Consider the following 12750-nt stretch of genomic DNA (forward strand, 5'->3'; position numbering starts at 1 on the left):
AAAAGACACAACAACTTTCTGATGCCAACCAAGTGGCATGGAAAATGCACGTTGTTAGTTTATTCCCTTCCATGAGGTCATTAGCATTTTTTGGAAAGACATTATGTTTTATGGTTTTCAGGTCATTATATTTCATACGAATGCTTAATGATGATTATCAAAATGAAAATGATAGGTATCAGAAAACCATGTTTTCTGTACGCCAAAGAGAGCAGCCATCATAAGGACTTATACCACCAGGTCTATGACAGTTCATCCCCTTAGGCTCCCCACCTCCTATTGCTGAAAGTCTAGAAGCATAGAATTTGATGGCAGATGAGAACCGTTCTGCCCCATCTTGTCTGCGTATTTCTCAATCAGTCCTTGGTCTCGTCTTCGTTTCAGGATAGCTGTATGCCTATCCACTTTATCTGCCACCCTCTCGGCCGTCTTTATAAAGAAATGAGTGGGTGACAGATCCGCTTGGTCAAAGATGCCAATTTATGCATTGATCTTCTTGAATACCAATAGACTGACGTTTACCGATGCCACAAAGGAGGCAGCACCCACGGTGCTACCTGCAAGCAATTGGAAATCTGTCCTCTTCTGGTACAGACCTCCATGCGTTGGGCGGCATGAACGGATATAATGCCGGTTCTCGAAATTTTACAATGTATGTCTCCTAGTGGGAGAAAGTCAGTGCCTTTACCGTCTATCACAACGATGGACCCATAAGAGAACAGGGGGTGTTTTTTTTCGGGGGTACCTAGGTGGGCGAATGGTTGTTGCTCTTGGTCTGGCCTGGATTGGAACCCCATTAAATGCATCGCTGGTCAAGGTTGGAAGGGGTGGTAGTTTTACAGAGCTTTTTGATACCTATTTATTACCAAGCGTTTGCCCCTGGCTCTAACAGCTTTGAAGAGTTAGACGCTGTTATCCTGGGAAAATGTATATTTAAACAACAAGATGCCCTCAAGAGTAAAATTCTAATACACAGTAAACTAATGAATGCTTTATTCTGACATATACCAGTCTCTGATGCTCACAGAAAAAGTTTGCCAGTTAGTAACACAAGCAAAGAATACATTTCTTTTTTTTATACTGAAAATGTATTATTTTCGAAGCTCCAGTTCTATATAACTTACACCGTGTGGCACACGTTTCAATTAATTCCGTAATTTTATCATTTAAATAAAAAAATCTTGGAAAATTCAACGCCGAGGCTTACAGCAGATATCATTTGCATGCTTTTGTGAAAAAAAAAAAAAATTGTAGAAAATGAAAAAAAAAAAATCACAGTGCCTGCCGGCTTTGAATTTTCATGAGCTACCAATTTTGTTTCAGGAAAAAAAATAAATTCCAGCTGGGTATAACTCCTCATTAAAAAAAAAATGAATATGTCCCTTAAAAACCACCACTATCCTCCAGGTCCAAGGAATGGTTGGAATGGGAAGGCTGTCTCATTCAGAGAGCTCGCCCGGAGCAAACACAAATGGAGTCGGAAATGTTTTAGTGCTACTCGAGGAACGGGCTGTGTGTCTTAAACCCCCCACTGAGCGGATACTAAGACATACTGTACTTACAATGCACTCTAACCTTTCTTAGAAGCCTCGCTCCCTATAAACTCTTAAAATCCCATCACATGGACATCTTTAAGACTCATAAATGTCAATTCCATCACCTGCGCCGCTCGATGACTCTTTCTCATTTTTTACCGCTGTAGGTTTTCTTTAATAATGTCCCATATTCCAAGCTGTGAAAACTAACTCATACTTATACCATAATATAATTTTTTTTTTTAAATTAATTAATTTTCTTATTTTTTAATGAATATTTGTTGTCGGATTTTCGAATGTTGAGGTCTACGTACCATGCAGGCGTAAAAAAATAAAAATAAAAAAAAATAGATTTTTGGGTATAATTTATGATATCTATGGCGTTTTCAGAATCAAAAAAGGGGATTTTACCAATTGGGTGACAAAAAAAAATAAAATTAAGGGTCGTTCCTTCGTTAGCAAATGCAGAAGCAGAGGTCATTGAGTCCCTGGTATAGATAGAATAAATGTCTGTAGATACTAAATGTAGGTAGGTATTATTATTTATTGTTTTATTATTTATTGTTTTATTATTTATTGTTTTATATAGCGCCATCATATTCAGTAGTGCTGTACATGGGGTAGAATTTTGTACGGGTACCCTGGTGAAGAATTGTAACGATATAGTTAAAGTAGCCCTTAATAATGACTGTATTTCGTTATCTATGTTTTCTGTATTTACTCAATTTCTGTCCCTCTTGTGATCTTCTGGTAATCTATTTTTATTTTAAAAAATGCTGGTTTTCTTTGTCCTGCGACGGAGCGATCAGTGGGCGCATTAATTTCCGTTACTTCAACATTCCGCTTACATTATTTCACTTGATACCTTGTTAATGAGAAACAAGGAATGATTTAGATGTGTCCACACGTTCGCCATGGCAACAGCACAAGGCAATGTATCACTGGGTAATTGGTATGGAAACACTAATGGTTAAATACCTATATACATTGCTGAAGAGAATGTTCACTTATTTCCCAAGACGATCGAGGCAGATGATGGTGGCTCTTAGTAACACTTCAGGGCCACGATCTGATATACGTTCGTTTAATTCATTCGCACGATAGTACAGACAGAGATGACAAATGGTCCAGTATTTGCATATGCATCCATAATACTAGATATAATGAATGGCTTCTCATTCTGTTTTCGTAGCCCCAGTCTGGGATCCTGAATCATTATCATACTGCCTGTGATAAACAATTGAATGGCTCAGTCTTAATCACCAATTCGGTCACCCTGACAAATGAAAGTCTATGGAGGAACGGACCTCATTAGCATTGCCATAAAACATTAGCTCAGTGTGGTGTTTGAGCCGGGAAGGTCACCCAAAATATCACATGACTAACAATGGTGTCAATGCTGACCGACATTACTGTATACAGGGCTGGGGGGTTATATTACTGTATACAGCGCTGGGGTGTTATTACTGTATACAGCACTGGGGTGTTATTACTGTATACAGCGCTGGGAGGTTGTTACTGTATACAGCATTGGTGGGATATTACTGTATACAGCGCTGGGGAATTTTTTTTCCATGGGATTCCTCCTAAAATTTTATTTTTATGGGGATAACTCTATGGAAACCTAGCGTGTCATGCAAACCAGTGCCGTACTGAGCAGATGGTAAATCAGAGACCGGTAATAAGCGTTAACATTCTAAACTTTTGCTCTTAATTCTGTTTTAATTGCAGTAATTTATTTCCAGGCTTTCAATGCAGTATGGAATTAATGTGCGGCCACACGTTACTTTTGTATGCTCACATAGCGTGTAGCGTGGCATATTGGGCAGTCTGGGTTGGTGTGAGGGGCTCTGTTGACCCGCAGCCCACCGGGCAATTAACGTTTTTCTTTAAAGGATCTTTTTTTGGAAGAATATATCCCCGTTGGCTTTCATAATAAATAAATACATAAAATAATGAAAGATTCCGCTAGGAATGTCAGCAATCAGCAGTGAACTAAGAGCATTCTCTGTCGATTATGATTACCGAGTGATCAAAGAAATTGCAAATTGACATTGTTCCGGTGCTTATCAAAAATATCACACCAGTCGATTGATATCAAGAAGAATCTCCTTGCTAACGATGTTTCATTAAATAGGGTACAATAAACAATTGGATAGAGAATGAATGTAGACATAGGGAAGCAGCACTCTAGGTCTTCAAATCTCGATTTGAGGTGATTCCTGGGAATATTGGTGGATTTATGCTTTAATAATCAGATTACTTTATGGGAGTGGAAAGCGGAAGAGGTTTGGAATGTCTGGAACATGATTTGTATCTAGATAACGAACGAGAGGCCAAGCGAATGAATGAGAAATCCCATAGTATCTGTAGAGTTCCGACGTATAATTGTCACATGGGTCTGATACTGGATATTTAAAGCTAAGATTCTGTTTTTGTTTCCCTGTAGTACCAGCAGGAGATCATGGTTCTGCAGGACAAATTGCGTCTGTCGAATAAGAAGCTGGAAGATTATGAAAACCGCTGCAAGAGCCAGGATGAGCAAACCCAAAAGGTACTTCTGGAATACCAAGCAAGGCTGGAGGAAAGTGAGGAGAGACTTCGGAGGCAACAGGAAGACAAGGAGATGCAGATGAAAGGAATTATAAGCAGGTATGAATATGAAAAGTTTAATATAATATGGGTCTTTGGACTTTTTTCCCCCCAGAGGTGTATTGTTAACTACTACAACTTAATGAAGACAAAAGAAGCCCTGAGCAGCACGATGGTTTCTGGTGGTGTGTTCTCATGTGCCATTAAAATCTGCTCTCTTGATTTAGATAAATAGAAGAAATTGTCTTCTCTCAAATGCGAAAGAGGAACCTGGTTCTCACCTCTAGATCCGCAACCCCAACAATATCTGAGGGCGATGGGGTGTGTGGACGTGGCCACAAACCACTCCAAAATGGGACAAAGGGTTAGACTGGCAGGTCTGAGTGTTTTAATTACCATCCATACTCATGGGATGGAGGTTACTCACCCACCGAAGATGTGGCTGGCGCGTCACCGGTACTTGGGAGGATCTCCTCGGTCCCCAGTCCATTTATTTAGAAAGAAAATAAAGTCTCAACCCCATTAACAGGAAAACGCGAAGCCTTTGTCTTTTTTGTAAAAATACCATTTTACCTACGCACACCTCAACTTTCCCACGTTTTAACATCCCTTTAATCAATTAGTGTCCAACATTCCACGACCTCTGTTTAATCTGAAAATCATATCGGCGATAAACCCAGGATTTGCTGATTTTATCTGCTAAAAAAGGATTAGCGGAAAAAGTTGCTGAACCTACCGACCGGCTGCTAATTGTAAAACCGCGTGGGTATCAGAAGCAAATTTGCCTTTAGGGTAAGATGTGTATCTCGCGTCTTCATTGTTTCAGCAAGACTCCCTTTTAAGTGGAGATTATAACAGCCTGAGCATTCATTATCTATGGTCCTTAACGTTCAAAGCACCTGAAATTCTAGAATCCTTAATTGATATTAAACGAGCGATTTCTGCGATTTCCGTTACTAGAAATAATTTCTATTGTGAATTTTTTTTTTTACAGTCCATTTTTGCTGTCCCCCCCCCCCCGATTCACTTGACCTAAACGTTTCTTACTGGAGAACTATCCATCATAATGTAACAAGCACCCGCTTTTCTCCGAGACCATGTCACCCTCTCATCATGTAGTAACACTGAACGGACACACAGTTAGAGGGGGATTGGGTCAGATGACAAATTGACATCCACCAAACCCCGTCCAACTTGAGAGCTCTACATCATAACAAGTTTCAATGTCACTCTAATAGAAGGATGTATTGATTTCTATATGGCTTCTTGAATTACGCAATCTTTTATATGGTCTCATTGGCTTCTTTCCCACCATACTGGTCTCATTCCTTTATGGGGATTTTTGCTATTCTGTAGGTCGGCGGATCAGAGGCCATAGTAAAAATGTGAACTGTTATGGAGGCTTAAAAGAATGCGGTTGGGGTTGCTGTTACGGGCCATACCCTCACATAAATAAAACTAGGAGATATTTAGATGGTACATTAACCAGACATGGTAGAGCTACAGTATAGAGATTAGCTAAACCCCATGTTTACATTTTGGGTATACGTATCAACTAAGGAGACCACTTAAGGAACTCACTGCTCCTCTTCTGAATTCTGTGAGATCCCTCAGGACCTCCACACAGGGTTGACTTGACCTTGGTTGCCACCATGAGCTTGTTGATTAATACTGAGTATGTTTTTCGTTCCAGATTAATGTCTGTGGAAGAGGAGTTAAAGAAAGACCATGCCGACATGCAAGCCGCCGTGGATTCCAAGCAGAAGATTATCGATGCACAGGTCTGGGACGTATTTCATTAAGCTTACTTTACGATAGGTTAAAACATGGCTGCCTCCATTCCAATATAAGGTACCCTTACGTTAAGTATTTTAAATGAATAGACCCGCAGAGAGAGGCATGCCTTAGGCAATGAACAAGATTACTTATTATATCGAGGTAAGTCAGCTAATTTAATTCTTTCATGCTAAACACTTCCTTTCAATACCTAGACATCGGCATGAAACAGCTACTTACAGATAACGTATCATCAGTGCTCACAGCCCCTTATCTTTGCACAGCGGGCACGGGGAAATTGTAGGTTATGTCTCTAATAACTATGAAATTAATGAAAACCATTATCGTTGTATCATGTCCAACGTTAATTATAATTTCCAATCACGGAACAAGCGCCAAGTCTGATCTCTCTGGCAAGACCTATCACCGTGCCCTAAAATAATTTCATGGATCTCGTTTAGATTTTTAATAAGCAACATTGTAATTTGTAGGTCATTCTCAATGTACATTTTGGTAATTATTAGAGCAATGAGCCCCTATTAGGAAATTACATCTGTCGGATTTAGCAGTCTCTCTCCGACGGATAAAAAAAATAATTCTTTGTGTAAGGAAAGTCAAGGGTTCTAATTTCCTCAAGAAGTTTCTTTTTTTTTTAATCATTTTCAAGTTTAAGTAAATTTATAACACCAAAAAGTGGCAAGGGGCTCCATACTAACCCCAACTCCTAAAGGGTTGTCCAACCATTCCTTGCATTGGACCTTCTACCCATTAAATACATAATGATCAAGAACTTAGTCCCATGAGTTTGAGGGCCATCAGCCTTAAGGAAACCTCCTGCTTAGACATCAAGAACCTAGTCCCATGAGTTTGAGGGCCATCCGCCTTAAGGAAACCTCCTGCTTAGACATCAAGAACCTAGTCCCATGAGTTTGAGGGCCATCATCCTTAAGGAAACCTCCTGCTTAGACATCAAGAACCTAGTCCCATGAGTTTGAGGGCCATCAGCCTTAAGGAAACATGTCAACTTAATGTATTAATGTTTCTCTGTCTTTTTGATCAGAGGACACACGTTGATCTAGACGCGTATCTCTTGCGTGGGACAGAAACTAGCGCGGGTTGTCCCTCGTCCTGTCCGTTCCTTCTTGAAAAGAATATTGACCTCCTCTCACTTCTCGTTTTTTTAGGAGAAACGTATCGCATCCCTGGACGCGGCCAACGCCAGACTCATGAGCGCCCTCACGCAACTTAAAGAGAGGTACAACATGCAGACACGTAATGGAATCTCCCCCACAAACCCAACTAAATTGCAGATCACAGAGAACGGAGAGTTCAGAAACAGCAGTAATTGTTAACAAAGCGGAAACACGTCAGAGATGAACCCCAACAGTCATGAACTCAGCTGCCAGCAGCACTTCAAGGGATACCTGCTCATTTAATGGAAGCAGCGTTTGACTGATGCATTTTGTGGATCTAATACCCCTAAAAAGCGAAAGCCAATGCTTTGGGGGGGAAATAGTAAAGAAAAAAAAAACAAGAAAAACAAAACACACACACAAATACACAAAAAAAACTTGTAGAAAATGTGCCATAACAATACATATTTGTATATGATTTGCTGTCCTTGCTGGTGAATTATTTCAATGTTAAATGTCTAAATAATAATTATAATTAGAATTTTTTTTTTATCCGATTCTCTTTGATCCCTTTGACAAATTTTATCCAAAAGGTTCAAAGGGATAACTAAAATAGAATTATAATTTAAAGACGTAAACAAATGTTTATGTTTATTTAAAGGGAAAAAAACACACACAACCAAATCTCTACAACCAGATTAGTTAGTTGGGCAGGTTGTCCATTCTTTCTAACGGAATTAGAATATCCTCTTGCTTTGTTTCAATGGAGAAATAACATTTTCGGTCAATTGTGTTGCAGCGACAACCGTGTTAAGTCCCCCCCGCCTCCCGGGAAATAGCGTTTTATTGAACAGCCTTCAATAATATATCAGGCTCAAGCTCGAGAGTTGGCCAGTTTTGTCCAAGCCTTTAGCCACCGAATAAAAACCCACATCAAAAAACCTATTTAGGTAGTTTCAGCAGATATACAGAGCTGTGTTATTCCTCCAGCCCACCTATTTAACGAAAGAAGAGATTATAATTTTTCTCTTTCCCGCTTTTAATAGAAAAAAACATGGATGTCAGTGGTTTTCCAACTTGGAAACTGTTAAAAACATTTTTTTTTATAAAAAAAAAAAAGCCTAAGGCAGGTAGAGCCAACTGCAGACCCCTTGCTCAGATTCGACAACAATTTACAATTTTAAATATCTACAATCCACAAAGACAGCTAATAACGGGGGGTTTTAGGAGATGTGGTCAAGGACAGTTGGGGTTGTCCACATGGGCATTTGGCCAAAGTGGGACCTAGCGTATTTTCTGATCAGTGATCATAATGGGACCATGAGGCAGGGCAGACACATATGTAACACACATGACAGTTTTGGGGTAGGGTGGGATGTAAAGGGGTAGAGACTTTTATGAGACATACTCACTTCCATCCATTTTTGGTCACCCCGCACCCACATATCAGCATACTCCATCGATATTTTGAGTTCCATCATCTACCACAGCCAGTTCTCATCTGGGACTTTTGTATCCAGAGTCAAGTTGAGTTCCATCTAAAAGAACGCTTCCCAACATACGATACTCCTCATGTCCTTTTCACCAAACAAACCCATCGTCCTCAGCCAGGGACTGTTATAATTTAACAACAACGGTTGCCTATCCTTGTTCTAGAATACCAGTGAACTCCATCATACTTGGTAATGGCAGATTGGCAAAGATTTCTACTACCCCATACATGTCTGCGGTATGAAAACAAGTACAATGGTCAGTTGATTTGTTATAATATTACAAAGCTGGGATTCAGTCCTTACGGCTCGTTGTAGAATAGAATGGTTTCAAAAGGAGTCATTTGTAAATTGGAATAAGCTTCATTGGTTTATACTTTTAACCATAAAAAAAAGAGTTCATGTGAGTGTTTTGTTTTTCTTTTTTGTTTATAATTTTTGCCCTAATTTTCCAAGCCAGATACAGAGCCAGTATGTTAAAATATGTTAAAATACCTATTTAGGTGGACTTTGCAATTAAACTTTGAATGGAGGGCAGGCAGGAGAACGTTGTCTTGAGACGCCGGCCATGTCCACATTCAATGAACTACCTCTCATAAGCAGATAGATTAGGTAAAAGTACAAAAAAAAAGGGAAATGTATATTATTATTTTTTTTCAGTGAAGATTGTAGTGTTGTGTTAATGAAATAGTATGATACGGGTTTACAACACAATAAGAAAGAAAAGTTATTTAACCAAAAATATGGGGATTCCACAAGAGAAGATGACTTACATGACCAAATTTTCTTCTTTGATAATATGCTAGATTGTCACCGTTATCGAACATAAACAGAATTATGAATCTCTTAGAAAACCCTTATTCTCTTTATATTTCTACTCAAAAAAAAGTACTATATTTAAAATAGTGGATTTAAATACCCCAAGCCACTCCACTCCTTTGTGGACATTATTTTAACATGGCAGAAGTATATTTTCAGTGATATGGCTCCATATGCAAATGCGATCTAAAATTTACATACGGGATCATATTTCCTAAAAGGGGCGGGGCCAAGAAATATTTCTATGCTCTACATTCACGCGGCATACACTGTTTTAGAGGCAGAGTCTCTTTAAAGGGGGATTATTACCTAGAAATAAAGATATATATATTAAAGAAGAGAAGGCATGTGCCATTACAGCCCCCCCAGAAGTTTTCCTTTTTCTCCGCCGTGATGTCACCGCTGATTTGTGGGGGGCTGTTGACAGCCTTACGGGGGGGGGGGGCAGAGGCGGATAATTCCTGTCCTGCCCATAGGAAATATGGTCTCCCCCAGCAGAAAAAGCAGCCGTGACATCGCAGGTGAAGAAGAGGGAGCGGAAGGTCCGTTAATTCTTTAAAATATATCTTTATTTCTAGTTTGGGAAATAGTTTCCCCCTTTAAGATCAAACTACTTTACTGTACATAGATTGTACCCTACAACGTGCTTGTATTATAGGAACATTATAGCAATCAAAATATGCATATATCTGAAAACAAATGCAAAATTTGAACTTTATTTTAACGTGATGGCTGCATCACTGAATGTATTTTTGTGCAATGTGCGATGTTACGCAGGCGAGGTCTGTGCAATAAAAAAAAAAAAAAAACAACTTTCACCAAGGATGACCTTTTCTCGGATAAATACGATATATATACCCTAACGACCGTCATTTCGGACTCTCATCAACTTTTCTGATCAAATTGTTTTAAATTTTGACGCATTTAAAACAAAAAAACATTCAATTTATTGGGAAAAATGCTTTAAGAGGTGGAAACAAAGCAGGATATTTTGGGGAAAAATTAGAATATTTGGCAGGTCAACACGTCAACAAAAATACAGGGAAATAAATACTATAGTTATACATCGGTGTTGTCCATGGGTGCCTTGCAACCCTTATAAATGAATAGACAAAATTTGATATAATTAACCTGCTTGAATTTGAGATATACGGTAAGACAGGCGATTTTTTTTTGTTTTTTTCCCCCCTAAAAAAATATGAGAATTTATATTTAAGAAAATACGATAAATTATCCCTAAAATGTGGTTAAGCCGTCACTCCGCCTAATTTCTTTCAAAGTTTAAAAACTACAGAGTTCTTTTTATATATGGAAAATGTTTTTTTTTTCTCCGTTCTTGCGCTGCTTGTGCTTCTACTGAAGCGATTTTAGATCGAGCCTTAAAGTTCCAATTTGCACTTAATAGGCACTTCAAGTATCACTCGGAAAATCACAGACTAAGCATTCTGCAGAACATATCTGTCACTTTTATGGCCAAATTGTTTTGACATTATAGCTCTGTATTTTGACGTATGGGCACAAATTAACGCCAAGGGACGAAACCGACAACTTATAGGCACGGAACAAAATTCCAGCTCGTCGGAGGACAGGGCCAATTAGCTCATAACGATCAACGTAAAGGGAAACTTGCATTCTAATGCTTAAAGTTTTCTTTAAGATACGTTTTGTAGCATTCCTGAGTAAATACGTATATTTCTATATACCCCCTTGACCCCTTTTTGGTATTTTAAACAAGCCTGGGGGGTCCATTTTATTTTCTAATTGAATTTCGAATCCCGGCAGGAAGCTGCCCCAAGTAATAACAGGAAGTGGAAAGTGCACTGAAAAAAAGCAACCCCCAGCTTGTTAACAAATATTATAATCTGTTAAGAATGCTGTTTTTCTTTCCATTTTTTTTTAGAGAATCCCTATTGATAGTTTACATTTATGATTTTTTTTAAATGTAACTAAAATTGTCAGTACTGCAGATGTAATTAAAATTATTATTTTTTTGATATAGTTCAATTTTCTTTATGACAATTTTCGATGCTTTCAATTTTTCCCGCATCAGCTTCCATGATCTCAAAAACATTTATAAAGTTTCTAAAACTGTTTTCCTTAATTTCAACCACGGAGGCAAAGGACATTTAAAAAAAAAATAATAATAAAAAAAAAATATATATATATATATATATATATATATAAAAACTTGTTTCAGTTCATTCTGAGGTATTCTCTGTAAATTATATTTTTGAGAAATGGAATGTATCACAAAAAATGTAAGAACAGATTCAGAACCTAATCTTTCTCAAAGCTGTCCGTGTTTGTTTTAGCTGGCCTAGGGTAGGTTCTCCTCCTTCTGAGGGAATGGCTTTACAAGGCAGCGGGATGTGTTGGGGGGACCAGGCCAGCCTTTAATGGTCTGGCAATGGGAGCGGGAGTGAGTGGTAAGTCGCCATGGCCAAATACCACTTCCTCTCCCGCAGGAAGTGACCCAGTGACATGGCGGTTCACCCGGAGACTCCAGGTATAGTCTTATAACACTGATAATTGTACAACTTCATGCAACCTGAGTGACAACAACTGTAGGTGAGATACTGGTATAAAAAAATTACCATAATTACATATATTTACCATAATTACATATATTTACCAATACTGACTGTTTTTAAAATATCATTTTAGATTTTTTGTGATGCATTTCTTTTTTCATGGTGTTTGTAGCCGTGTTCATCCTGGTAGCAATAAGGCTGCTTTGTGGGTTTCGTTACCATTTTTTAACCAAGGCAGGCGGAAAAGCTTGCAAAATATCCAAAAGGTACCGTAAACCTTCAAAGCAACTTCCAAAAAAAAAATAAAAAAATAGTGTGACAAGTAAAAGAAGACACGTCGATATTGGGTAAAATATATCTCTTTTCTTTCACAGTATTCCTTAGAAAAAAAAACAACCGATATTCGGGAGTACTATCCACTTAATATTTGGGATACGCACTGCTTGGAATGTTAAAGGAACGGAAGACAAAAAACAAAATTTACAAAAACCAATTAAAACAAAACAAAAAAGCAATGATCGTTAAAGTGAACAGGAGCATCAGGATATACCAACGTCCGTATCCCATTGTCAAAAGGCTGGGCTGGCCCCAAAACAGGTTGATATGTTTATATATTGGATCGTATAAGTTCAGCCCGTTGAGATGGGTCGCTGTTTGACGATAAGCTCTAAATACCCCCAAAAATGGCTTCTTTTTTGGTGGTCACTAAAATAGGCTTTGGCTGTGTACATTTATTATCCTCGGTCTGGATTCTACCCCTTTGTGGACGACTATGAAAATTGGAAAGGTTTTTGGGGTGACTTTGTGGGGTTTTTTACTCCCCCCAGTGGCCCGTGGACCCGGTAAAAAAAACAAAAAACAATGTCTTTTTTAT

At 38.5% G+C, this 12750-nt stretch overlaps 1 protein-coding gene across 4 annotated transcripts in view; it reads left to right on the forward strand.

Moving 5' to 3' along the window:
- Positions 1–12373, forward strand: part of DAB2IP (DAB2 interacting protein) — a 211840-nt gene extending 199467 nt beyond the window's left edge. For 3 of the 4 annotated variants that reach the window (XM_053472613.1, XM_053472610.1, XM_053472612.1), the window contains 3 exons: positions 3985–4187; positions 5821–5908; positions 7088–7514. In XM_053472613.1, the coding sequence (XP_053328588.1) occupies positions 3985–4187; positions 5821–5908; positions 7088–7255 (459 nt within the window). In that variant the 3' untranslated portion in view covers positions 7256–7514. Of the gene's footprint in view, positions 1–3984; positions 4188–5820; positions 5909–7087; positions 7515–12250 lie in introns of those variants that run through there. The other variant, XM_053472611.1, reaches the window with a different exon arrangement.
- The last annotated feature ends 377 nt before the right edge of the window (positions 12374–12750 follow it).

This window comes from Spea bombifrons, chromosome 8 (genome assembly GCF_027358695.1).
Source record: "Spea bombifrons isolate aSpeBom1 chromosome 8, aSpeBom1.2.pri, whole genome shotgun sequence".
NCBI classification, from domain to species: Eukaryota; Metazoa; Chordata; class Amphibia; order Anura; family Pelobatidae; genus Spea; species Spea bombifrons.